Source organism: Bubalus bubalis, chromosome 8 (assembly GCF_019923935.1).
Source record: "Bubalus bubalis isolate 160015118507 breed Murrah chromosome 8, NDDB_SH_1, whole genome shotgun sequence".
Classification (NCBI taxonomy): Eukaryota; Metazoa; Chordata; class Mammalia; order Artiodactyla; family Bovidae; genus Bubalus; species Bubalus bubalis.
The window spans coordinates 112,610,642-112,638,102 of record NC_059164.1 but is presented as its reverse complement, the minus strand read 5'-3'; the positions used below and the strand labels follow the sequence as shown (position 1 = coordinate 112,638,102).

The window sequence follows — 27,461 nt, the reverse complement described above, 5'->3', positions numbered from 1 at the left end:
GCTATCTCTGAACACCTGAGGTAATATTGTCCAAGTCATCTGTTGGTGTTTTTCTCCTGGGGCCTCCCACTCAAAGGCAAAAAGATATTGGGATTTTTTATCCAGTGGTATACAAAAAAAAAAAAAAATATATGCATCTTTGAGATCCAAGACTGTAAACCACTTGGCACTGGGTGGGATTTCTCCCAAGATTACATAGGGATTGGATACTGTGGGTTGGAGGGGGACTACAGCTGCATTTATGATCCAGAGATTTTGAACCATTTACCAGGTTCCATCCTTTTTCTTTACTGAGAGGATTGGGGTGTTACATGGTGAATTGGTGGGGACCACTAGCCCACAACAAAGATTCTATTTATTAAAGGCTGTAGTCCCTCCCAAGCCTCTCTTTTGAGGGGATATTGTTTCCGGTTAGGAAACCGAATGGGATCTCGGAGGACAATGATGACTGGTTCAGCTTGGTGGGCTCGTCCAGGAATCCCCTGGTCCCACATCTGGGGGCTAATTTTGTCCTCCAATAGTTTTTGGTCCCTCTCTATTGGAGAAGGTGTAATGGGATTTTCAGTAGTAACCAGGAGCTATAGGGCTCTAGGGGCTGAAAAGCTTCCCATCACAAGGGTGGTCTCCTGTTTAGTGAGTATATCTCTTTCCATTAAGGGAGTAGGACACTCAGGAACCGCTAGAAACTGGCGGGAAAATATTTGTCCATCCCAGCAACAAAGAAGTCCTCAAGTGAATCTTTTTGTAATTGTTTTTCCTGGAGCACCCAAACTAGTACAGATATGGGAGGAGAAGGCTCCCGAGTAGGAAGTCAGGACAGAGTAGCAGCCCCTGTGTCAACCAAGAAATTCTCGGACCTATCTGCCTCATCCAATTGTGCCCTTGGCTCCATCCCCATGGTGGTTATCTGTGACATGTAGGCTGGCTGAAGTGGACTGCTTCAGTCCTGTTGAACCATCGTGAGGGAAGGCTTGGTGCTTGACCTTGAGGCTCTTGGGTCCCCAGGGCAAAGTGCCGCCCAATATCCCTGTTGATGGCATTTGTAGCAAGCCGTTTGAGGAAACTTGTCACGGTTTGGACACTCTTTGGCCTAATGCCCCACCTGCCTACAGACTAGGCATTTGCTTTGTGCCTTGTCCTTTAAGGACTCAGGGTTTGAAATAGGGCTTCCCTGTAGGGCAGCCAGCATCTGGGCATGCCTTGTCTCTTTCCTTCTCTCCCTCTCCTGGGCCTTGGCCTCCTTCTTCTGTCCTCTGTTATAAAAGGTATTGGTGGACCATCTCATCTGTCTAGACCATCTCATCTAAAGAAGAAGCAGGGTCCTGCTGCTAATCTGATGCACACTGGGACAGGAATTTGTCCTTTAAAATCACCTGTCCCTCGTAAGAGTCTAAGTCCAGATTGGTAAACTTTTGGAGGGCTTCTTTTAGCCTTTCCAGAAAGGCAATGGGGTTCTCATTGGGCTCCCGAGTTATTGCTGAGACTGGGCATAGTCCCACAAGTAATAGGCTTCCTTTTATTTCCATGGGTGGACTTTCTTAGGAGTTAGTCACTCTGAAGCTTATCCTACGCAGTACTGTTGCAACCTGAGAGCCAGGCATCCCCAGGTCAGGGTGAAGATCCCCAGGCAGGCTTAGGGGTTCTGGAGATCGAATCCCCGGACAGGTCAAGGCTCGAGGTCCTCCCGAGAATTGGGTTCCTGGGCAGGTCGAGGTGTGACGACCTCCTGGGACCCCTGGACTGGCAGATCCCTGAGCAGGTTTAGGTGTGACAACCTTTCGAGGACCAGACCCCTAGGCAGGTCAAGGCAGGTTGACCTCCTGGGACCCCCAGACTCGAGTTGGGCCTCTCCAAGGTCTCCAGCATGACCAGTGCTAGGTAGGATTAAGAGGTTGTGATTTTAACTCATTGCCAGTTTGTTCACGACAGATGGGAATAGATATCATGATGTAAAGCAATCCAAGCCTGTGCCCTGAGACTGGGAAACAGTGAGTCACAAGCCTTGTCCTCTTACTGTTCTAAGGGATTTAAGTCATTGATTTCTTTCCCCAGTCCTCCTTAAGAGCAGGTTAGGGTGTCTCCACAGGTAAATATTTCGTAGTCATAGACCCACTTTAGGTAATAACGAAAGTAGTGACAAATGAGTGGGTTATCTGGCCCTGTTAGGGACATGAAGGTATTTTAATAATAGACTGGGTGGAGCAACATTGCCTACAAGGGGGCAGGGTCCTGATTGTAGGAGTTAGTCATTGGCTTAAGAACAAATTTGTCAAGAGGCAACAGACCAAATGTTCCATTAAAGTGGAGTGGAGATTTGATCCAGGGGTATTATTGTAAATTTAGGAGAATGGTGGTAAGGGTTTGAGCCCAAACGGCCTGCAGGACTAACTCCCAAAGTGGCAAACATTATCCCTGGAAGTCCAATTGCCTTTGAAGGGATGCCAACTGATGGACTTCTAGCTGGTATTGTGTGCCTGTCCTGCACCCTAGGGGGTTCACTGAGAGATGCTGATATTGCACATGTTGTAGGAAACATGGAAGATGAAGGCTTGAATATCTAGATGGATTGGATATTATACAGTATTTCCCTTCCAAGGGCCAGCTATTTTCTGGTTGTCCCTCCAGAAGATTGTAGAGGTGACATTGTGGGCCTGGATGGGGCTTAGGAAAAGAGCATGAAACAGGAGGGAAGGGGGCAGGGCACGACCTTTGAAAGAAGCACATAGCACAGGGACATAATGTAAATCGATTAAAATCAATTGAGTCCAAGATGACAAGTCAAATTCAAGTAAACCTTAATCCCCAATCTGTAAGCCAAAAGACACACCCAGAGGTGGCAGGACAGCTCCAAGGCACTGTCAAAAGATGGAGGAGTGGGTGATTCCCCAATGGTTGGGATGATCCTCCCCCTCATCAGCATATGAATTCATTTTGGCTAGCAAAACCTAGCCAGGCAGCATTCCATGGCCAGAGCCCTTGTCCTCAGCAATGGCCCACACCCTGAAGAGTGCGCTTCTCTCTGAATCCTAACAAATTCACCTCTTACTTATTGCTTTGTCTCTCACTGAATTTTTGCAATGAGACATCAGAGCCTGATCTTCATTAGGTCCTGAAGCCAGGCATTCTGGGTTTTGGCCAGGCTCAAGTCTCAGGAGAGATCTGAAGGACAGGAGGAAAAAGCAGTGGGAAAACCGTGCCAAGGAATCCCCTTCATAGCCTGCTGAAAATTCTGCTAAATATCTAAAATCTGACTGGTGCTCACAGTTTTCATTGGCCTGGTCCTTGGCACAAAGAAGAGTAAGGACAGAAGAACCCCCACTGGCTTGGGTAACAGCTACTGGGGCCCAGCAGATAGTGCCTTTGGGACATACCAAAGAATACCCTCTCGAGAGTCCCTCAATTGTGCCCACTGCTGCCCATCTGTTCACGGGGGGTTTGAGGAAACAAGAAACTAGAGATTGTTAAGGAACTGAGATTTCATTAGGCATATGTCCCTACAGCCATAGGAGCGAGGACCTCCTACCTTAACTGGAGGTCTTATGGAATCTGAGACTGAGCTGCATGAGCTTTCTGCTGAGTTCATTTTTCTCTGTCCCAGTTTCCAGCACGATGGGCCTCTTGTCAGTTCCCTTGAGCTTAGGTTTCTTCCTGTTCTGCTTCTACTGTGGGAGCTTTTGCTGAGTTGGGCTCCTGCTGTGCTTGGCCTCCACCTTCCTGGGGCACGCAGAGGTTCTTTCAGCCAGGGTAAATCCGAGTCATGGCACCATAGATATCAGGTGAGTGTATGCTCCTCGGTTCTGTCTCATCACAACAAAGATTTGAAGTGACAGACATTAAAGTCCTCAGCTTGTCACAGCTCTCGGGTCTTGGGCAGACTGTGTTATAGCTCTCAGGTATCTAACAGACCGTGTTGTAGCTTTTAGACAAGTCAGTGTTACAGCTCCGTGTTACACCTCTATTGTATTTAGAAAATAGCAGGAAAATCCATCCTCCAGGCGTGAGGGCATGTCAACCCAAAGACGTGAGCCAACAGGTGGGAGAAAGAGATAGAGAGAGCGAGAGCGAGAGAGAGCCCTTTGGCTCCTCTTTTTATTTGTTTTTTTCCTCCCTGTGGGCGTGCCTTATATAAACTGGGCTAGACAGGAATGTTGTTTGTTCTACCTGAGGTCCTCACTCAGGTCCTTGGACCTTCCTTTGACCTTGCTTTGTTCTATTTTCATGGGCTTTCCCCTTCCTTGTCTTTTAGCCACCTCCATTTTGGACTCCTGTGTCCGATTCTAACTACCTAACACTATCAATAGTGCATGAGGTTCCCTTTTCTCCACTTCCTCACAACACTTGTTGTTTCTTGGCTTTTTTATGTAGTCATTGTAAGGTAAAGGGACTAGAGAAGGCAAGGTTTGGAGAAAGAATAAGACTGATACTCTACAGAAACAGATCACCTTTAATAAGGCGAGAAGGTGCAACAGTCAGACCAGGGGAACTGCTGCACTAAGTCAAGAAGAGAGCGGTATATATGGAAAACATATGTATGCAGAGATATATTGTTTTGAGGGGGTCTGTTTTTCCTCAAGATTACTTTTGATTAGTTCACTTTCAACCACTGGGGCAAGGAATTCCTGAGACGGGCCGGAGACTGGGATTGGCTGGGAGCTGAACGTAAACAGTCTTCATGTTCATTCCTTTCTTCAGGTAGAAAGTTCTTTATTCTATATAAAATGGTGGGGACGACCTAGAGGGGAGTTTTAACTCTAGGTTATTTTGAGCCAGGTAGCTTTCCTTCATTCCGGACCCTAAGGAATATATAGAAAGAGAAAGAGAGATGGGCATTGTCAATGTTCAGGGCTTCTTTGTGCTAAATGAGGGGCAGGGGCTTGTGGTCTGGGAGGAAGGAAGTCTAAGGCCCATAATGTTGATTTTCTATCCTAGCTGCCAGGGTCTCAAGCAGAAGAACAGTCTTGACTTGATCTCGAGAAATGGCTCGAATTCAGTCCTGGAGGAATCACTGGAAAGATTAAAGAAACAAGGTCCAAAAGTGAATAGGAGGATAATGAACATGAATGGTCCGAGAAGGGGCAAAACCCAAGGCATCCAGTTCCAATCCGCCAACCATGACTGCCAGAGGTTGCTTAATCTCTGGCCAATTTGATAGGCTTGATCTGTAGGGTTTTTTTGCAGCTTCCTGGACAACACCTGACTGGTTGGCATAGATGCAGCAGGATTCATCCAGAGAAAGGCAGAAACCTCCCATTTCTACAGTGAGTAGATCTCATCCCCTTCTATTTTGTAACACTAGAGCCGCCAAGGAATCGAGTTGATTTTGAACAGTTATTAGACATTGGGGCATTTCCTGGAGGCTGTCTGATAGGTCTTTAGATAGTGCCTGATAGTTTTGGATGGAGGTGGTTAGGCTGGCAGTTTCAGTTCCAATTCCAGCCGCTATTCCTGACTGTGTAGATCACAACAAACTGTGCACAATTCTGAAAGAGATGGGAATACCAGACTACCTAACCTGCCTCTTGAGAAATTTGTATGCAGGTCAGGAAGCAACAGTTAGAACTGGACATGGAACAACAAACTGGTTCCAAATAGGAAAAGGAGTACGTCAACACTGTATATTGTCACCCTGCTTATTTAACTTATATGCAGAGTACATCATGAGAAACGCTAGGCTGGAAGAAGCACAAGCTGGAATCAAGATTGCCAGGAGAAATATCAATAACATCAGATATGCAAATGATACCACCCTTATGGTAGAAAGTGAAGAGGAACTAAAAGCCTCTTGATGAAAGTGAAAGTGGAGAGTGAAAAAGTTGGCTTAAAGCTCAACATTCAGAAAATGAAGATCATGGCATCTGGTCCCATCACTTCATGGGAAATAAATGGGGAAACAGTGTCAGACTTTATTTTTTCTGGGCTCCAAAATTACTGCAGATGGTGACTTCAGCCATGAAACTAAAAGACGCTTACTCCTTGGAAGGAAAGTTATGACCAACCTAGATAGCATATTGAAAAGCAGAGAGATTACTTTGCCAACAAAGGTTCGTCTTGTCAATGCTATGGTTTTTCCAGTGGTCATGTATGGATGTGAGAGTTGGACTGTGAAGAAAGCTGAGCGCCGAAGAATTGATGCTTTTGAACTGTGGTGTTGGAGAGAATCTTGAGAGTCCCTTGGGCTGCAAGGAGATCCAACCAGTCCATTCTGAAGGAGATCAGCCTTGGGATTTCTTTGGAAGGAATGATGCTGAAGCTGAAACTCCAGTACTTTGGCCACCTCATGCGAAGAGTTGACTCATTGGAGAAGACTCTGATGCTGGGAGGGATTGGGGGCATGAGGAGAAGGGGACGACAGAGGATGAGATGGCTGGATGGCATCACTGACTCGATGGACGTGAGTTTGAGTGAACTCCGGGAGTTGGTGATGGATAGGGAGGCCTGGCATGCTGCGATTCATGGGATTGCAAAGAGTTGGAAACGACTGAGTGACTGAACTGACTGACTGACTAAGAGGGGAATGAAATGAATGGCTCATTTCATTTGCTTGGGAATGAAAGGAATAGGTAGGGGTTGATCACTGGGGCCTATAAAAAAGTTAAGACTGGAGTATATCAGGGTGCAGGTTCCAGTCCAATTAGTAGGTAAACAGAGGTATGTAGATGCTGCACACAAGAACAACAGGCCAGGTGTCTCAATACAACAGCTGAAGTTGATGACGAAGAGGAGTCAAGGGGAAGGGGGTTAGATCATTCGTTGAAGAATGGTCAGGGACCCTACTAAAGTGGCCCCAACAATGGGAGAAGTGGAGGACTATGCTGAGGGTAATCGTCCTATAATGGTTAAAGATTGTCCTGTAGGACCAGAAATATTATACATAGCTTTTCCAGTGGCAAAGAGTAAAGTGAAGGTATGGTTACACATGGGTTTAGGGATTATGCCCAAGGATTGGTCATATGAACTGTTTTGGGAGTTTCTAAATATGCAAAAAGGAGCTGGTTGTAATAGTCTTACTTTCTAGATGATAGGGCCTCATATTGGAGGTTTTCTGTTGTAGGAGGGAAGGTCAGTGAGTAAATATTCTAAGAATTTGTCCAAATTCCAGATTTGATCACTCGTGTGAAGATGTTTAAGATATGAGATGAATAAAGGCTCCCCACGATATGAGTTGTGTAAGGATATATTACCAGTGGTCCAGTCGAGGATGGATATGGGGAGGGCTGAATCTCCCAGAGGAATTATGGATAGATATATCCAGCAGTCTTTAGCCAATCGTGAGTTAGAACCATTGAGAGTATGGTTTAAATTAAGGGTCCGGAGTAGATAATTGTGATTAGGGTTTTGAAAAAGTTCTTGGGTCAGAGGAAAGAAAAAAGATAAGAAGATGCTAACCAACATTTGGGTAAGTGAATATAAGATAGACTACTATGCACAATTGCACTCATCTCACACCCTAGCAAAGTATTGCTCAAAATTCTCCAAGCCAGGCTTCAGCAATACTTGAACTTCCAGATGTTCAAGGTGGTTTTAGAAAAGGCAGAGGAAGCAGAAATCAAATTGCTAACATCCACTGGATCATGGAAAAAGCAAGAGAGTTCCAGAAAAACATCTATTTCTGCTTTATTGACTATGCCAAAGCCTTTGACTGTGTGGATCACAATAAACTGTGGAAAATTCTGAAAGAGATGGGAATACCAGACCACCTGACCTGCCTCTTGAGAAACCTGTATGCAGGTCAGGAAGCAGCAGTTAGAACTGGACACGGAACAACAGGCTGGTTCCAAATAGGAAAAGGAGTATGTCAAGGCTTTATATTGTCACCCAGCTTATTTAACTTCTATGCAGAGTACATCATGAGAAATGCTGGGCTGGAAGAAGCACAAGCTGGAATCAAGATTGCCAGGAGAAATATCAATATCCTCAGATATGCAGATGACACCACCCTTATGGTAGAAAATGAAGAAGGACTAAAGAGCCTCTTGATGAAAGTGAACTAGGAGAGTAAAAATGTTTAACTGAGCTGGACTGACTATGGAGAAAAATTGGATTTCAAAAGGATAAAATTATAAACGGTTCTCTGCAGCCACAGGGTGAAGGTATAATCTTCAACGTGTTCAAATGTGGATCCTTGAGGACTCGAGACCCAGATACCTGCCGGGAGTTGGTCCAGAAATAATTGTAACTGTGAAACCGACAGGCTCATCTGTCGGTGGAAGCCATGAGAACTTTAGAGTTGTAGGGTCTGTGTGAGAAACTTGATAAGTATTAGCCTGTAAGCATTCTCATCATTGGGCTGCATAACCTTTTTTAGCTGAGTGATGTGCTCCCAAGGGGTGATTTCTTTTAATTTTGCAGCGGTAGGGGTCAGCAGAATTACCGTGTAGGGTCCTTGCCATTTAGGGGTTAGATCTGAGTGGGACTGAACTGTCATAAAGACTTTGTCTCCTATTTGGAGGGATGGGTATGGAAGATTGGAGAGTGGTCGAGGTTATCCATATGTTGCCAAAGGGCATCTCGTATCTGGGCAAGTAAGGGAAAAGGAAGGTGGGATGGCAGTTTGGGACCGTCCTGGGAGGGGAGGGTCCTAAAGGTACTATTGGCCGCTGATATGTGGCCTCGAATGGACTGATATTTAGAGGGTTTTTTGGTAAGGCCCGGACCTTTAAGAGGGCTAAAGGGAGGAGTTTAGTCCAATCTTGATGAAGTTCGATTGTTAATTTGGTCAGAGTTTCATTTAGGACTCACTTGGCTCTCTCAGCCTTAGTGGAGGACCGGGGTGATAAGAAATGTGAAACCTCCAAGGAATTTGAGGACCTCGTGCAATATTTTGGCTGATTTGGGTCATTTCATTAATCTATGTGTCTGTTTTTGCTCCAATACCATACTGTCTTGATTACTGTTGATATTGTTTTGATTACAGACAGCATAATTCCTCCCACTTTGTTCTTTCTCAAAATTGTTTTGGCTTCTCAAAATCTTTTGTGTTTCCATAGAAAATTTTTAAATTATTTCTTCTGGTTCTTTAAAAATGCCATTGGTAATTTGATAGGGATTGCATTGAATCTGTAAATCACCTTGGGTAGTATGGTCATTTTATCAATGTTAATTCTTCCAATTCAAGAACGTGATATGTCTTTCTATCTCTTTGTGTTGTCTTCAATTTCTTTCATCAATGTGGTATAGTTTTCGGAGTCCAGGTCTTTCATCTCCTTTAGGTAGGCTTGCTGCTGCTGGTAAGTCTTTTCAGTCGTGTCCTACTCTGTGCGACCCCATAGACGGCAGCCCACTAGGTTTCCCTGTCCCTGGGATTCTCCAGGCAAGAACACTGGAGTGGGTTGCCATTTCCTTCTCCAATGCATGAAAGTGAAAAGTCAAAGTGAAGTCTTACCCCTATGTATTTCTTTCTTTTTTATGAAAAGATAAATGGGATTGTTTCCTTAATTTCTCTTTTTGATAGTTCTTTGTTAGTGTATAGAAATGCAACAGATTTCTCTGTATTAATTTTGTATCCTCACTTCACTGACCTCCCTGATGAGCTCTAGTAGTTTTCTTTAGGATTTCCTATATATAGTATCATGTCATTTGCAAACAGTGACAGGTTTACTTCTCCCTTTCTGATGTAGATTCCTTTTATTTCTTTTTCTTTTCTGATTACTGTGGCTAGGACTTCCAAAACTATGTTCAGCCAAAGTGGCAAGAGTGGGCATTATCAACTTGCTCCTGATCCTAGACTGAGTGCTTTCAGCTTTTCACTGTTGACTATGATGTTTGCTATGGGTTTGTCATTGTTGTTATTTAGTCACTAAGTCATATCCAACTCTTCTGGGACCCCATGGACTGTAGCTGCCAGGCTCTTCTGTCCATGGGACTTCCCAGGCAAGAACACCTGGAGTGAGTAGCCATTCCCTTCTCCAAGGGATCTTCCCCACCCAGAGATTGAACCCACATCTCTTGCATTGGCAGGTGGCTTCTTTCCCACTGAGCCACCAGGAAAGCCATGGGTTTGTCATATATGGCCTTTATTGTGTTGAGGTAGACATTACTTTGTCAACAAAGGTCCATCTAGTCAAGGCTATGGTTTTTTCAGTGGTCATGTATGGATGTGAGAGTTGGACTATAAAGAACACTGAGCCCTGAAGAATTGATGCTTTTGAACTGTGGTGTTGGAGAAGACTCTTGAGAGTCCCTTGGACTGCAAGGAGATCCAACCAGTCCATCCTAAAGGAAATAAGTCCTGAATATTCATTGGAAGGACTGATGTTGAAGCTGAAACTCCAATACTTTGGCCACCTGATGCAAAGAGCTGACTCATTTGAAAAGACCCCAATGCTGGGAAAGATTGAAGGTGGGAGGAGAAGGGGATGACAGAGGATGAGATGGTTGGATGGCATCACCGACTCAATGGACACAGTTTTGGGTGGACTCCAGGAGTTGGTGCTGGGCAGGGAGAGCTGGTGTGCTGCGGTTCATAGGGTTGCAAAGAGTTGGACACGATTGAGTGACTGAACTGATCTGAACTCATGTTCCCTTTATGTCCACTTCCTGGAGATTTTTTATTATAAATGGATGCTGGATTTTATCAAAAACTTTTTCTACATCTATTGAGATAATTGAGTTTTTTTTTATTCTTCAATTTGTTAACATGGCATATCACACTGGTTTGCAGAAATCGAAAAATCCTCATATGCCTAGGATGAATCCACTTGATCCCGGTATATGACCCTTTTATTTGATTTGGTTTGCTAATTTTTTAAATTTTACTATTCATAAGATTGAAGAGAAAGAGCAAATATTGGCTACAAACAATGAACAAAAGACAAATGCAAACAGCAGCTAACATTTCTGAATTTCTAGACTTAAGTTCTAAAAGGATGTCAACACTCAGGACACTATGACATGGAATCATGATGTCAATCACCTCAAAACAGAAATCTAGCTCATGAGAAACTGCTTTGCTTTAATAACAGAAAGGTATTTTTCATGATGGGCAGAGCTCTCCCCAAAGAGAAGCAACACTTGCAATTTATGGAGCCAACAAAAAAGATATTTTAAAAGTGTCCCACTCCTTAATCAGCTATACTCCAATACAAAATATAAAAAAATTTTTTTTAAGTCTCCCCCTCTAATAGGTGCTCTACTCATAAGTTTTGCTTTTCATGAATACTTAAACGTTTTAGAATGTTGTTGTTGTTCCGTCACTAAGTGGCGTCTGACCCTTTCCAACCCTATGGACTGCAGCATGACAGGCTTCCCTGTCCATCACCAACTCCCGGAGCTTGCTCAAACTCATGTCCAACGAGTTGGTGATGCCATCCAACCATCTCATCCTCTTCCCCTTCCCCTCTTGCTTTCAATCTTTTCCAGCATCAGGGTCTTTCTCAATGAGTTAGCTCTTTGCATCAGGTGGCCAAAGTATTGGAACTTCAGCCTCAGTATCAGTCCCTCTCATAAATATTTAGAATTGATTTCCTTTAGGATTGACTTGTTTGATCTCCTTGCAGTCCAAGGAACTCTCAAGAGTCTTCTCTAACACCACAGTTCAAAAACATCAATTCTTTGGCACTCAGCCATTTTTATGGTCCAACTCTCACATCCATACATGACTACTGGAAAAACCAGTAGTCATTTTAGAATGTAGGAGTGGGTTAAAATTGATGTTGCATTTTTGCTATTTTTATCTCATTTGTTTAAAATAGTGTGCTATTTGTTTTCACATAAACTAGTCTCCTAGTCCTAGCTTTGGAAAATCTGTTTATTTTCTTCACCCATAAAAGCCCAGATACAGAACTTTAAGCTTTCAATGTTGGATGTACTTGCTTTTGAAAAGGAAATATTGCTATGTCACAATCTGTGATCAGCTATCATAAATAATTCACCCATAGAATCTGGGTTGTATGAATGTGATGCTTCTAAATCCTCTTATATAATAGTTTTAGAGGATCCAAAGAGCCTGCAATGCAGGAGACCCAAGTTCAATCCCTGGGTTGGGAAGACATCCTAGAGAAGGGCATGGCAACCCACTCCAGTATTCTTGCCTGGAGAATTCCATGGATAGAGGAGCCTGGCGGGCTACAGTCCATGGGGTCGCAGAAAGTTGGACATGATTGAGTGACTTTCATTTTCACCTTGTTTCATAGAGTTGAAAGCTGTCACTGTCATCAGTATTCTTTGTATATCAATAGGGTGCATGGCAGTAAGCTTTCACTCTGTTTTCACTAAAAACATCTACAGATTAATTATTGATGTTCTTTGAGAAGCAGACTATCACTTATGTTCATTCTTTTCCATTGGTTACAATAATTTTTTCTTGCAGAGTAAATAAAGATGACCAGCAGCTGTTCAATATGCAAAAGACTCAATTTCCAGTTGACCCTTGCTAAAATATCATGGGAAGGATAAAACAGTTCACTGCTAAATAAATAAATTCTTAAGGAAAGCTGTCAATCATGCCTTTTTGCAATCTATCCTGAACAATTTGCTTCAGGCTCATTTAAAAGGCTACATATGGGCTTCCCTGGTGGCTCAGTGGTAAAGAATCCTCCTGCCAATACAAGAGACACAGGTTCCATCCCTAGTCTGGGAGGATCTCACATACTGCAGAGCAACTAAGCCTGTGTGCCACAAGTACTGAGCTTGTGCTCTAGAGCTCATGTGCCACAACTAATGAAGCCCACGTGCCCTAGAGCCCATGCTTCCCAGCAAGACAAACCCACATTCCCTGCAACTGGAGATTAGCTCTACTCTCTGCAACTAGAGAAAAGCCCAGGTGCAGCAGCAAAGACCAAGTGCAGCCAAATAAAAAAAAGTAAAGACTACACAAAATTACCCAGCCAGCATTTTACCTTTTGCCTGACCAACTCGTTACTCACTGCTCATCAGATACAGCAGTTTAGGACAGATTCCATGGGAAGCACACAGTGCTTAATGGGAAGAAGTTCTCAGAAATAGGGACAGGTAGGGATCACAGAAGAGACAGGGAGGATTCTCATTGGGTTGGCTGATTTTGAGGAGTTCTTTTCTTACCTACTTGTTCTTACAAAAAGACTGTCTAAAAGCATCAAGTGTATCGTCAAGAGTGTTCTGTATAAAGTTCGGCTGACTGGTAGGATTTTGCAAACCTGCTTAGCCATTAGACTCTTGGTAAGACTTTGCCTGAGAGGAATTGTCAGAGACCTGAGTGCCATCTGGGGGTGGCAGGGCGGGGTGGTCAGGGAAGACAAGGACTAGGGGAGCCCAAAGTGAACACAAGCTTGTCTAATTACTAACCTGCACTCGGGAAGCCTCTTGACCTGCTCTTGCAGGAGCAGACACAGTATTCTTTCCCTACATCTGTTCTACTCCCTCTCTAGGGAACCCTGCCAAACAGGCTCCAGGACTTCTCATGTAAATGCCATCTTTACCCCTTCACCTCCTGAGAAAGGAAGAGTCCAGATGCTTATCTCCTAAAACAAGATGGTCATTAAATCTGGGGGCTACTCTACAGTTGGAGAAGACTCTTGAGAGTCCCTTGGACTGCAAGGAGATCCAACCAGTCCATTCTAAAGGAGATCAGTCCTGGGTGTTCTTTGGAAGGAATGATGCTAAAGCTGAAACTCCAGTACTTTGGCCACCTCATGCAAAGAGTTGACTCATTGGAAAAGACTCTGATGCTGGGAGGGATTGGGGGCAGGAGGAGAAGGGGACGACAGGATGAGATGGCTGGATGGCACCACTGACTCGATGGACGTGAGTCTGAGTGAACTCCGGGAGTTGGTGATGGACAGGGAGGCCTGGTGTGCTGCAATTCATGGGGTCACAAAGAGTCGGACACGACTGAGCCACTGAACTGAACTACAGTTCAATTCAACAGATACTCATTTAATTCCATATGTGCAAGAAAGCTGAAAACCTAGGTAGTTTCTTCTTTTTGATTCTGCCTAACTAAAAGCTCTGCTGCATTAATGTGTTGACGACGGCCATCAGCTTCAAAGGAAGAGTTCTGTCCAGCCAAAAGGCCAAAATCTCCAGGGGGGGACAATTTCCAGGTCCACGGTACAAAATGCTGCACACTTGAACTTTTAAAAAACTGGCTACACAGTATTCCTTCCTTCCATCTACTTTCTCAATCACTGAAAAAGCTCAGACCAATGGTAACATCTTTCGAGTTTTGAGAGTCTTCTGCAAAAGTCATTCTTCACATACACTGTAAAAGAGATTTTCCTCTTCTTTTCTCCAGTACTCTCCCTGGGCCAGGGAGTCCCTCACAGAGGGATTGCACTTAGCCAGCAGAACCTGGATGCGAATGGTTTCATAAGCCCTGAGAACTTCTTTCATCATGCGGATCCCTGCTGGATCTAAAAGCTGTATTGCACTGCAGTCAGTCACGATGGTGTGGAACTCTAAGGAATGGGAAAGTCGTGCTGAAACTTCATCCTGGATTCCACTGAGAGCGGCTATTTCCCTTTTGATCTTTTTCTTTGATACCTTCTTCTGAGCTGCCTATGAAATGATTGGATGGCATCACCGGTTCAATGGACATGAGTTTCAGCAAGCTCTGAGATTTGGTGATGGACAGGGAGGCCTGGCGGGCTGCAGTCCATGGGGTCGCAAAGAGTCGGACGTAACTGAGCGACTGAACTGAATTGGTTACTAAGACTGGATTGGGGGGTGGTGGTTTATAAAGAAGATTTAAAATATTCTCTGTTCATGTAATAGAGAGTGGATTTCTAGTGGACAAACTTGATGGCTGACTTAGCCTGACAGGTCTTGTAGGCAGACATGGATTCAAAGATTTCAGGCTCTTTTGTTGGGCCAAGCAATGAAGTCTTTGACTTCTGAGTGTAGAGGATGAGTGAAAACAAGAAAAACCAACTCCAATAAGCAGGGCTATTTCAGTACTTAGTTCAGAGGACAGCACAGTACCAAATGAGATAACTGTATCCATTCGGCTAATCCTCCACATCATCCATGGAATTCTCTAGATACTAGAGTGGGTAGCCATCCCCTTCTCCAGGGGATCTTCCCAACCCAGGGATTGAACAGGAGTCTCCTGCATCACAGGCGGATCCTTTACCAGCTGAGCTTCCAGGAAAGCACCACATCTTGGGCAGATTCTTAAATTTACTTAGGGCTCTCCAGGGATTTGGCTTTCAAGGTGGCACTAATGATAAAGAATGCACCTGCCAATGCAGGAGACTTAAGAGATGCAGGGTGTATCCCTGAGTCAGGAAGATCCCCTGGAGGAGGACATGGCAACCCACTCGGGTATTCTTGCCTGGAGAAGTCCCATGGGCAGAGGAGCCTGGTGGGCTACAGTCCATGGGGGCACAAAGAGTCGGACATGACTGAGCTTCTAACACTTTCACTTTCACTAATGAATAATCCTCACCATTACTCCAACTGAGTCTGAGTCCAGGGAGATACTTGGCCTGAGATGTAACAGCTGTGAAGGAGGCACAGGTGACAAATCCACTCAGCAAGGCATCTGAGAGAGAGACTGAAACAAAGCCCACTTGATAGAGCCCATTGCTGCCTGAAAAACTCCAACCTTAAAGGTGACCGTACTGTCACAGCTACTTGTGTTACATATCTTGCCTGATGTCTGGCTTAATAGTGTGCTCCCACCTGAAACCATTCCCAAAGAAGGAGCAACATGGGCAGTGTCATTGACAGCTCTGTACAATTCTCAGTCAACTATAGCTGGCTGATCATAAGGCACAACACTCCAAAGATGCCCACAGAGATGTGATGGAGGTCCCCAATGGGAAGTAAACTGAGCCGACAAAAAAAGATATGTGTAGACCATCGATATTTTCTTGGTCAGCCAAGAGAGAATAAGCAGTGGGCTGGGGCACCAACAAGATGCCCACAATCAAGCCAGACATCACATCTCCTAAAATGTTTTCCTCCAGATTACATTTTGGGAGCCACTGCAAAACAGGAAGGAAACCAAAAATGATATTTTGGGGTTTGGTTGGATTGCACTGGAAACAGTAGGTTTTTGTGGCAAATTGCCTGAAGTTAGTATCTGGTTTCTCTTAAGGCTCCAAGTGGACCCTAGGATAAGGTCTGCAATGATCATTGGTCTCAAATTGCTGAAAGTTGTTACGTGATTCCTCTTCATGCTCCAGGGGGGATCCTACATGGAGGCCTGTATTGGTTATTCCCTTTAATGGAGTCCTCAGATGAAATGTTATCTTACTTTTTATTTTTCAAAGACATTTCTGGAGATAGATGTTCCAGCCTCCCTGAGCAAGAAATCAGATTGGCGAATTCACACAGGAGCTCTTCATCTCTCAATGCAACTGGTGCAGGACTCTCTTCTCACTTTCTACCTTCAGGCCAAGCTAGTTTGAGTGCATTCCTTCTACTTTGGACTAGCTCTCTGTGATTTCCGGGTCAAGAGACTTTTCCAAACCGCTTGATTCTGGGCCACCCACATACAACCTGCCTTCAAGGAGCATCTTCCACCATGGCGGGACTGAGGGGATAAGGTGGTGTGGGCAGAGGCAGCCCACCTCCAGGCCAGCGTCCCTTTAACCCATCGACCCCTTGCCCACCCATTGCCTGGTCCCTGGAAGAGGAGGGCCCAGCCAGGCAGGGCAGGGGAGTGGCATGCAGGCACCATCTAGGAGGTGCAGAAGGTGACTCTAGAGTGAAAGCCCAGCATGGTTTGTTGATATTTTGTTGAGGACATTTGCATATATGTTCATCAGCGATATTGGCCTATACATTTCTTTTTGTGTGTTATCTTTTCTGATTTTGATATCAGAGTGATGCTGGCCTCATACAATGAGTTCAGAAGTATTTCTTCCTCAGCAATTTTTAAAAATCATTTGAGGAGGATAGCTGTTAACATTTTCATAAATGTTTTATAGAATTCACTTGTGAAGCCATCTGGTCCTGGACTTTGTTTCTTGGTCTGAATAACACATTCAGTTTCATAATTAGTTATTGTGAAAGTGAAAGTCACTCAGTTGTGTCCGAATCCTTGTGAACCCATGGACTATACAGTCCATGGAATTCTCCAGGCCAGAATACTCTAGTGTGTAGCCATTTCCTTCTCCAGGGGATCTTCTCGACCCTGGTCTCCTGCATTGTGGGTGGATTCTTTACCAGTATCCCCACCTGTCAAGTGTGAGACCCGGTTAGATTTCCCAATACGGAGACTATAGAACTGGTTATTGGTCTATTCATATATTTGATTTTTTCCTGGTTCACTGTTGGGAGATTGTACCTTTCTAAGAATTTGTCCACTTCTTCCATGTTGTTCATTTTATTGGCAAGATTGTTTTAGCTATCCAGGGTCATTTGTGTTCCCATACAAATAGTAAAATTTTGTGTTTTAATTCTGTGAGAAATGCCACTGGTTATTTGATAGAAATTGCATTGAGTCTGTAGATTACATTGGATAGTGTAGAACAGTATCGTGACAGACATTTTCACAATATTGATTCTTCAAATCCCTGAAAAAAAAAAAAAAAAAATATATATATATATATATACAGTTGCCTCCTGCCTCTCTGGGCGGCTCTCCAAGATCAGCAAGTGGGTCTCCCTCAGGCTTCTATCATATCACTGCTTCTGCACTGGGTCTCAGAGCATGAGAGATTTTGTCCATGACCTTTGAGAGTGGGGTCTCTGCTTCCATGCCTTCTCACTCTCCCATGCATAAGCCCCCTTTGGGGCTTCTCAGGTGTCTCAGTCATAAAGAATCTGCCTGCAATGCAGAACACATGTATTCAATCCCTGGGTCAGGAAGATCCCCCGGAGAAGGGAATGGTTATGCACTCCAGGATTCTTGCCTGGAGAATCCCATGGACAGAGGAGCCTGGCGGGCTACCATCCATGGGGTCACAAAGAGCCAGACATAACTTAGCAATGACACAACAAAGTCAGATATTTTGGGGGCTCACCTTTCTAGTGCAGGACCTCCCCCCTCCGGGGAGCCTGAAGTGGGGCCCAATCCCTTGCTCCTTAGGGAAAACCTCTGTTGTTGTGATTATCTTCCCATTTGTGAGTCACCTACCTAGGGATGTGGGTCTTGACCTTACTCCCTCCTATCTGTCTTGTTGTGGTTCCTTCTTTTTACCTTTGGATGTGGAAAATCTTTTCTACTAGTTCTTAGATCATAGTTATTTTCTAGATACTTATAATTCTGGCATGCCCATAGGAGGGGTTGTGCTCAGGGTCTTCCTACCCTGCCATCTTGGCCACACTCTGAGTGTCAGCACTCTGGTTTTGACCCAGTAGTTTTTTCTCGACTTTCACAGCATGACACATCTTGTTTCCCTCCCTTTTGTAATCTCTGCATGGCCTAGTATGGTAGTAACTAGGCAGGTGTGGCCATTCAACTGTAACTTTCAATTAGACAATTTGGAATAAAATTTAAAATTCAGTTCTTCATTTACACTTCTTACATTTCATGAGCTCAATAACCCATGTGGCTCAGGGCAACCATACGGAACCACACAAAACAGTTTCATCTTTGCAAAGACTTCTAACTCTCCTGGATGATCACAGGGGCAGCAGGTCTTTGGGGTGAGTTTGGATGGCTCCTCCCTCACTTCCTGTCTCCTCCTGCCTCCTCCTTTTAATAGCTTTGCATCACCTCCTGGTTCAGCCTTGTCTTCAAAGTAAGAGAAGGGAGCAGGCCCCAGATTTTCTAGGTAAGGGAAGAAGTGTGTTTGTGGGGGTGAGAGGGAGGGAGGGAGGGAAATGTGTGATTTGATGGATGGGGACTCCTCCCCTGGATCTGTATCTTAAATCTCCTTGCAAACTTGCTCTCAGAATATATTTCTCATTGGGTTTCTGTTTGCTGTTTTTGATGATTTTAGGCTGTAATCTGTTTTGAAGGCTGAGCCCTACAAATTGATGCCTCTTTCCATGGTGATGGCTCAGAGGATACTTGTACAAACAAATGATTCCTCTCACCATTCATAGAATTTATTAGAAAACTTGAAGTTTTCAGGATTAGCATTGACCAAACAGACAGAATTCATTCTGTGGGAAGCTGGTGTTGAGAAAAGCTCGAGAAGATGTAAGAGGCACAGCTCAGCACTTCCCCTGTTGCAAAACCAGCACGCAGAGCAGAAATAGTGAGTCTGTTACCCAGTTAACCCTCTGCTCAGAGCTGCCCCTTTGGACCTGCCTCCTCAGGGACAGTCTCTTCCTGGGCCTCACCCTGAGTTGGGGAAGAGAAGCTTTTAGAAGACAGGAGGAGGGAGATGCCAACCCATGTTACTGTCTACCGTTCAGGAGAAGCAGGGGACCAACTGATGCTTGTTCCTTAAACAGTAGGAGGAGAATTCAGCCATCCAGTGTCAGTGTGTAGACAAGGTCAGGCCTCTGGTTTAATATCTGAACTAGGATAAACAGAACAGCATTAAAGAATGCTGAAGGAGAGCCCACAGACTGGACAGCAGACTTTAAGAAATAACCCAAACCTTGTATGTTCCTATTTCTGGTATCTTACTCCTTCTCCTAACGCCCACAACCAACATGAACTTTATGAACAAAGCTTATTCTTTAAAATTTGGTGATATCAGTTCCCAGTTTATAAGAAGCTATTTCCTACTCTTATTCCTAATTGACTTTCAAAAGAAAGTGCTTCAAATTTGTATTTGATGCATTCCTACCAGATGACTCTTGCCGGGGTCCAGCCCCAGCTGATCCAGGGTATTTGAAGGAGAGACGGCGTAGGCGAGGGTCAGGAAACAACTGCTTAATTAAACGTTAATTAAGGATATAAAGAGTAATAGAATAAGGATAGCTCAGTAGGAAAATTCAGTGGAGAAAAGAGGCTGAGTAGCTTGGTTTACGCGGGGGACCAATAAAACTTCAAGACAAGAAGTTTGCACCACTTACGTAGGCCACAGGCGTCCTTCCGTTCTCCTGAAAGAGAGGAGACACTGAGGCCTCCCCGGTCGGATCTTAGAAGCCCAGGCATAATTAGTAAGCATGGTGGGTTCCGCGCTCCAGAGGAGACTCAGCCAGAGTGAGAGGGAGACATGGGGAGACCAGTCTTTCGAGGAACTGATCCCAATTCTTTATTTTCCATGGTCTACTTTTATACACTGAGATGTTATGCAAAAGTCACGTGGGGTCAGAAGTCCTGACTTTTATCAAAGTCAGGTGCTTCATACAAATGTATACAGAGGTCTTAGGGGTATTACATCATCTTCTGGCCAGGGGGCCTGCTGACAATTTATGACCCTCTCCTTGTGACAGCGGTCAGTCAACCAGGACACTTATTTCTCCAGGGGTGATTATTCTTAAAACAGACGCCACCCAAATAAAGTTACACTCCTATAGGGAGAGGGTGTAGGGGGTTTTAGTTAAGGAAAGAATTTACTTAGCCTAAGGTCTAACGTGATTAATATCAAAGGTTAATACTTATTTCTTCTATATATTCATTAATGTGTATAAGGGCAGGGGATGTGGAGACTTAGCAGTAAACATCGGCTCAACAAATGAAAAACCCTTCACCAATACGATTTCAAATCAGCCCATTATACTTATACTAATAGCTTTCTAACTTTTCTAAAGAACCTGTTTTTAGAAGGTTTAAAGCATCTCGTGCCTCTCACGGTTGGGAGGCTGTGAGCAATCACATGTGGCCGGACAAGCCTGTCAGGCAGGCTAGAGAACCTTCAGAGGAGTTTGTAGGTTGAAACATTCCTATCACACCCAGGAGTTTTTATTAACTGGAGCTCTAAGTTAACTCCTTCTCCGAAAGAGGTGGTGGGGGACAGCCCCCCGTAAAGCCAGAGGTGTAGGTGAGAGCACAAAGTAGTAAAGTAGGCAGGCTCTGGTTATGGGGGTAGATGCTCGAGGATTTCCAGGGGGACTCCTAAGGCTCGATCCCGCCTTTGCGTATGTCGAGCCTCCTTCCTCATGACCTTTGCCATGGGCGGAGTGCCTCACGCCAGCCCCCAACAGACTCTATCTTTAGCAAATAGCATTTTCAGCCTGTTCTAGTTAACATCTGCTCTGCTAAGAATTCTTCAAATGGCTTTCTCCATTGCCCAACCTTAGTAGGTAGTGATAAAAGAAAGCATCTAAAATGTAATGCAATGTTTCAAGAGCAATGTGGTTTTAATAAGGAAAAGATAAGTTTTTTCACAGCCAGATGCAAGCGAGATATAAAGCTCAATCACAGAGGAGGCAAGAAACAGTGGGGTATTTTTTAATCAATTAATTCATTAAACTAATAGTTTTTGAGATCCATGCTTTGTCCAATACTGTGCTTTTTTCCTCGGGAATAATGGGGTATGCAAGACACAGACAGTTCACCATCACAAAGCTAGCAGTCTACAAGGAGACAGTAAAAAAAATCAAACCACTTCCTATTGTGGTATGTATTCTATAGAAACTCTAGGGTGTAGTTAGAACAAACTCCACACCAAACCTGTCTTGTTGGTTGATGATGTGTGTGGAGAGGCCCCCTCTGGAGAAATAACAAAACACTGAGGTCTCAGGGCTGAGCAGAAACCAGTTGGCCATTGGGTGGGGGTGGGAGTGCTCTGGGGAGGGGGAGGTGCTCCTCAAAGATCTAGGAGCTGGGGAGAGCTTAGGGGATATAGGGAACACTGAGGAGGCCAGTATGATTAAAGCTTTTTGAGAGAGAGAGAGAGAAATTGATCGTGCAAGGCCTTCAGGATCATTCCAAGGACTTTCAACTATTTGAAAAATAAAAAACAAAAACAATCCATTAGAAAATCTAAATGAGAAAAAACCAAATATCAAAAAGGCATCTGACTATGTATAGAGAGAGTAACATGGAAATATACATTACCATATGTAAAATATGTAGCCAATGGGAATTTGCTGTATGACTCAGGGACCTCAAACCGGGGCTCAGTAACAACCTAGAGGGGCAGGATGTGGAGGGAGGTGGGAGGGATGTTCAAGTGGGAGCGAACATGGTAAACCTATGACTGATTCATGTTGATGTTTGGTAGAAACCAATACAATGCTGTAAAGCAATTATCCTTTGATTATAACTTTTAAAAAGGCCTCTGACTATTGAGTAGAGGAGGGATTGAAGATACAGTATCATTTGGGAGCCTACTACATTGCAATCAAATGATAGGATTGGATTCACATGGAGATGGGGAGAAATGGATACTTTTTCATTTGGGGAACTAAAATCTGTAGGATTTGGTGATGGACTGTGAGCAAGTGAGGAAAGAAGTGTTTTAGAGATGACCCTGAGGTTCTTCATGAGCCATTTTGTGATGCCACTTACTGAAATTCCAACCAGGCTAGGGATGGAAGTCAGGGTTTCATTTTGTCCAAATCGGTTGGAGATGCCCACAAAATTGCTAAATGGAGAATTTGACTGGGATAGAAAAGGTTGTAACACTGGGAAGGGTCTAGGCTGCAGACTACATATAAATGGCATTCAGAGCAATAATGGAATAGAGGCGGGAAGGGCACCCAGAACCAGTGCCAAGGAAGCACTTGAAGCACTAACATCTGTGTAAAGAAATTTGACAGTCTGAAAATGAGACTGAAAGCAGAATTAAGAAGTATTGAGAAATAGAGGAGAGATCGAGCAGCAAGTTTATGAAGAAAGTGTTGTTTACAGGAAGTCAATGTTTCTGGTTTGTTCTGCATTTCCCTGACATAACATAGTTCTGTCTCTCTATTCCCAGGAATCCAAACCACAATGGCAGCCCAGTACCTCAGTGAACCCAGGACTAGCCACGGTGAGAGGCTGCTTGGGGAGGGCAGCCAGGCTTGGTGGGGAGGGCTGGGTCTCTCCTGCCCTGTCATCCAGCCAACCTGTACAAGAGTGAAACATCTTCAACCACATTTCTCATTTTCCCCTCATTTGCTCTGCTCTCTCATTCTCTCCACCCTCTACGCATCCTCCTTGTGATGTAGCTTAACAGCGAGCAGGAGGAGAGTTCCAATACCCTGACTGCTCCCGGGCTTGATGAGGTTTCTTCTTTGCTACTTCCTGCCATGTGGGCACATGGATCAGGGGCTGTGGCCTCCCAGATGGTTTCTCTGCCCTTCTCTTCAGCCCAAGAGGACTGGGAAGGAGGAATGTGGGGGTGATCAATGCCTCATTCAGGCCCCTAATTTCCCTGCTCCCAGTGGCCTCACTCTAAGCACTGAGTACACTGAGTGTGTACTCAACAGACTGATCACTCCATTTCTCATATAACCCTCCCTCTACCCGTTTATCCTAGGAATAGATTTTATCATTTGAGCTTATGCTGGTTCAGCAAATCACCCTGTAATTTAGGAACCTAAAACAGCAACCATTTAGTTGGCTCTTAATTTTGAGGGTCACTTCCACCTCATGCGAAGAGTTGACTCATTGGAAAAGACTCTGATGCTGGGAGGGATTGGGGGCAGGAGGAGAAGGGGCCGACAGAGGATGAGATGGCTGGATGGCATCACCAACTTGATGGACGTGAGTGTGAGTGAACTCCAGGACTTGGTGATGGACAGGGAGGCCTGGCGTGCTGCGATTCATGGGGTCGCAAAGAGTCGAACATGACTGATCGACTGAACTGAACTGAACTGGGCTGTGCTAGGGTCTGGACCAACCTGGCTAATCTCAGCCAGATTGACTCATGTGTGGGTGCTCAGCTGGTGGTTCAGGATTCAACACAATATCTTGGATAGCCTCACAGACATGTCTGGTGGTCAGCAAGCTCTGGGTCGGCCAGGCAGACAGGGATAACAGGGCCTTGTGTCCCTCACCAAGTAGGCTAGTCCAGGGCAGGTATAGGGTTCCAAAAATCAGAAAGAGAAGGCAAAGCACAATGTGTCAGTGCTTTTGGATTCTCTGCTTAACCATGTTTTCATGATCCTATAATCCAAAGCAAGTCACATGGCCCAGTCAGACTGAAGGGTTGGAGAAACAGACTCAGCATCCTGATGAGAAGAGCTGAGAATCCACCTTCCCAAGAGGCACGAGTGCAGAGATGGACTCCTTCGTGGCTATGGCTGCCATGTTCAGAGGTTGCCATCCATTGGCCACATATCAGCATTGGGCAATGGTTGTGGTGTTGGCACTGTCCTTGGTGCCTTTTCACTGCCAGGCCATGAATTTCCTACACCCTCTCTCTAAGGCCAACCAATGCCCTGGGATCTCCTTAGGTTGGAGCTTCTATTGTGAGGCTAACTATTAAGAATACTCTGAATTCTTATGTACATTTTTTCTTAGATAAATCTTAGCCATCCCATATCCAGTGTTTGCAGCATTGGGTTACTTCTTTTATCCCAGGATTCTGGTTTTGAAATGGGTAAAACTCTGTCTTAGGGATTCAGGGAGCAGCAAACACTTCATCAGAAAGAGTGTGGGAGATGGAGATTAACTACAGATTTTGTGGACATCACAGGAGGGGTTTCCTCAAGTTCCTGGTTCTGTTTGATTGATTTTTTTTTAATTTTATTTTATTTTTAAACTTTACAATATTGTATTAGTTTTGCCAAATATCAAAATGAATCCACCACAGGTATACATGTGTTCCCCATCCTGAACCCTCCTCCCTCCTCCCTCCTCATACCATCCCTCTGGGTCATCCCAGTGCACCAGCCCCAAGCATGATTGATATTTTTTAAAGATTAGCCCACGTCACAGAATAGACTGAAAGGGACAATGTGGAAGTGGAGACACCTGTTAGGAGACTGCTGAGGCAGGGGTGGTGATGGAATCTGGACTGGAATGATGATCTTCAAAACAGAGACAGACGAACAGATTTGGAGCCAAGAAAACATGCTGATGGGTTGGGTCTGGAAAGTAGGGGAAAGAGGGGAGTCAAGGGCGACTCCTAGCTTTCCAGTCTGAGGACCTGGGTGAATGGTGATGCCTCTGAAAATAAATTGGAGTTGGTAACAGTGTCTATGATGTTGTACCTGGGATAATGTAGGCATTGTCTCAAAGCAGAAATGGGTAGATATAACATAGGATTCCTCATGCAGGAATCAGACCCTTAAGTTCAAGGGCCACCTGGCAAGGTCTGCCTTCTTGGAAAAACAGGCTTTCACATGTGATTGTCAATTGCTTTCCCTCTGGTCCTGGGTCTATGCCTGACAAATCCAGGGGACTTTGACTTTATAGACACATTGCAGAGATATGCAGAGACTTGCTAAGTACAAGCACAGAAAGAGCTGGTAGATGATTTGGTGTTTAAATTCAGGTTTCAATTGCTGTGCTCTACTGCTCTGATATTAACTTTCAACTTTCCTAGGAAGTCGAATATGCATAGTCAATTTTGTGTTATCTCCTATCTTATGAAGAACAGCTACTGGTAGCAACTCAGAGACCTCTTCTTAATCACATTGTTTCCTCCTCTATGAGCTTTTGCTTCCACAAGGTCAGAGTAAGAAGCTGAAAGGGATCCTGAAAAATATCTGTTGTTACTGTTGTTCACTTGCTAAGTCATGCCCATGGATTGCAGCTTGCCAGGTTCCTCTGTCTTCTACTCTCTCCTGGAGTTTGCTCAAATTCATGTCCATTGATTTGGTGATGCTGGCTAGCCATTTTATCCTCTGCCACCCCCTTCTTCTTTTGCCTTCAAACTTTTCCAGCATCAGAATCATTTCCAGTGAGTCTGCTCTTTGCATCAGGTGGCCAAAGTATTGGAGCTTCAGCTACAGCATCAGTCCTTCCAATGAACATTCAGGGTTGAATATTTATTCAGTGGGCGGGAGCCTTGCAGGGGAGACATTTGAAGTTCATTCTAACACTGGGTCTTCTGTTTCCTGATGTTCCAGGGCTTGCAAACCCCGGAGATTCCCAGCTGAGACTTGTTTTAGTGGGTAAGACTGGGGCAGGAAAAAGCGCAACAGGAAACAGCATCCTCAGAAACAGCGAGAAAGTGTTTCCGTCTAGCTTTTCGGCTGTATCCATCACCAAGAACTGTCAGAAAGAAAGCACCACCTGGAAGGGGAGAGAAGTTGTCGTCGTGGACACACCTGGCCTCTTTGACACGGAGGTCCCAGACGCTGAGACTCTCAAGGAGATTACCCGCTGCATGGTGCTGACCTCCCCGGGGCCTCACGCTCTGCTCCTGGTCATCCCACTGGGCCGTTACACGCTGGAAGACCAGAAAGCCACAGAGAAGATCCTGACGATGTTTGGAGAGAGAGCTAGGGAACACATGATTCTCTTATTCACCCGGAAAGATGACTTAGAAGGCATGGATTTCCGTGATTACTTAAAGCATGCTCCTACAGCCATCCAAGAGCTGATTCGCAAGTTCAGAGATCGCTACTGTGTTTTCAACAACAAGGCCACAGGAGCTGAGCAGGAGAACCAGAGGGAGCAGCTGCTGGCCCTGGTCCAGGGTGTGGTGGACAAGTGCAATGGTCGATACTACACGAATAGCCTGTATCAGAAGACCGAGGAGGAGATTCAGAAACAAATCCAAGTGTTTCAAGAAAATTACAGAGCAGAGCTCGAGAGAGTGAAAGCTCAGATAAAACAGGAGCTTGAAGAGGAAATCAGAAAGCTGAAGGATGAACTTGAACAGCAAAAGCGGAAGGTGGAAATGGAAAGGCAATTGGCAGAAAGGGAAGCTTACTGGGTTTCAAGGCAGCAAACAGCCAGAGATGATGTTTTGAGTCAGGATAAGATATTTGAAATCATCTATACCTTGTTACAGGTTGCTTCCTTTGTCTTCCCTCTGTTTAGGGATTAAACTTCATGAAAATCTTTCTATATTTCCTGCATATTTTGGGGTGGTCCTGCCCCACGTAACTCAGAGCATTCTCCTTTTTCTCTGAGACTCTCAGGGCTAAGGAGAGTAAGTTCACTGTTGATAATTGGTATATGTTTGATTGATTTAACAGGAAGAGGATAAATTCTCAACTTGTGAAACTCCAAAGCAGAAAGTATTGATGCTCCTTATTTGTGAATTCTTTCTCAGAGACACCAAGACAGGGAATGCAGGAGACCAAAGAAGATGACCCCAAGCTTTCTCTCTTTATCCCTAGAAAAGATTTCTCTGCTAGATTCTTTCTAGATTGGTGGGTGAGAGAATCATGTGTTCCCTAGCTCTCTCTCCAATCTCCTTACAGCTTTTTCTCACTTATTTTGTCTTTAGACGGTGCTGATCATCTTACCCTTATAGTTTATTAGAAAGATCAATTCTTTGCATTAGTTAAACTTACAGAAGGAGATACTGATAGAAATCTTTCTAGATGAATGGAAATTTGTTCACTTATAATTTTACTGAAGGCCTCAAATTGTTCCTTATCAACTGACCATTACGAACAAAGAGTTCTCTGGCAAATAGATCTTTCAGAACTTAACTACCTGAAATGCCAAAAGGCACAAAAGATATTCAACAGATAAGGGAATAATGCTTGGTGTGTTCAGATGTATCTGTAGGAAATCTTTGACCAACAAACAGTTTGCTGAATAACCAGTTCTCTCCTTTTCCTGTGAAACTAACAGCTGCCCCATGCAGAGGAATTGTTTGCTTACTGTTATTTTAATAAAATGCTTCTGTTCTCTCATA

General features: G+C 44.4%; 1 protein-coding gene and 1 pseudogene across 2 annotated transcripts; one reads left to right on the top strand and one right to left on the bottom strand.

Annotated features, from left to right (window-relative positions):
- On the top strand, nt 1-27,461 carry LOC102409971 (GTPase IMAP family member 4). 2 transcript variants are annotated; one of them, XM_025291780.3, is made up of 3 exons: nt 1-20; nt 22,632-22,685; nt 25,714-27,461. In XM_025291780.3, the coding sequence occupies exons 2-3, from the start codon at nt 22,646-22,648 to the stop codon at nt 26,637-26,639; spliced, it is 966 nt and encodes a 321-aa protein (XP_025147565.3). In that variant the 5' UTR covers nt 1-20; nt 22,632-22,645; the 3' UTR covers nt 26,640-27,461. The 2 variants fall into 2 exon arrangements, with proteins under 2 accessions (XP_025147565.3, XP_025147563.3); XM_025291778.3 differs by lacking the exon at nt 1-20 and adding an exon at nt 18,529-18,641.
- On the bottom strand, nt 14,161-16,287 carry LOC112586430 (annotated as a pseudogene).

What these genes read in the sequence shown, in the direction of transcription:
- LOC102409971 (XM_025291780.3), top strand. Translation starts at nt 22,646, where the DNA reads ATGGCAGCCCAGTACCTCAGTGAACCCAGGACTAGCCACG. An exon ending in TGAACCCAGGACTAGCCACG is followed by an intron (nt 22,686 to 25,713) that starts GTGAGAGGCTGC and finishes CTGATGTTCCAG; the next exon opens with GGCTTGCAAACCCCGGAGAT.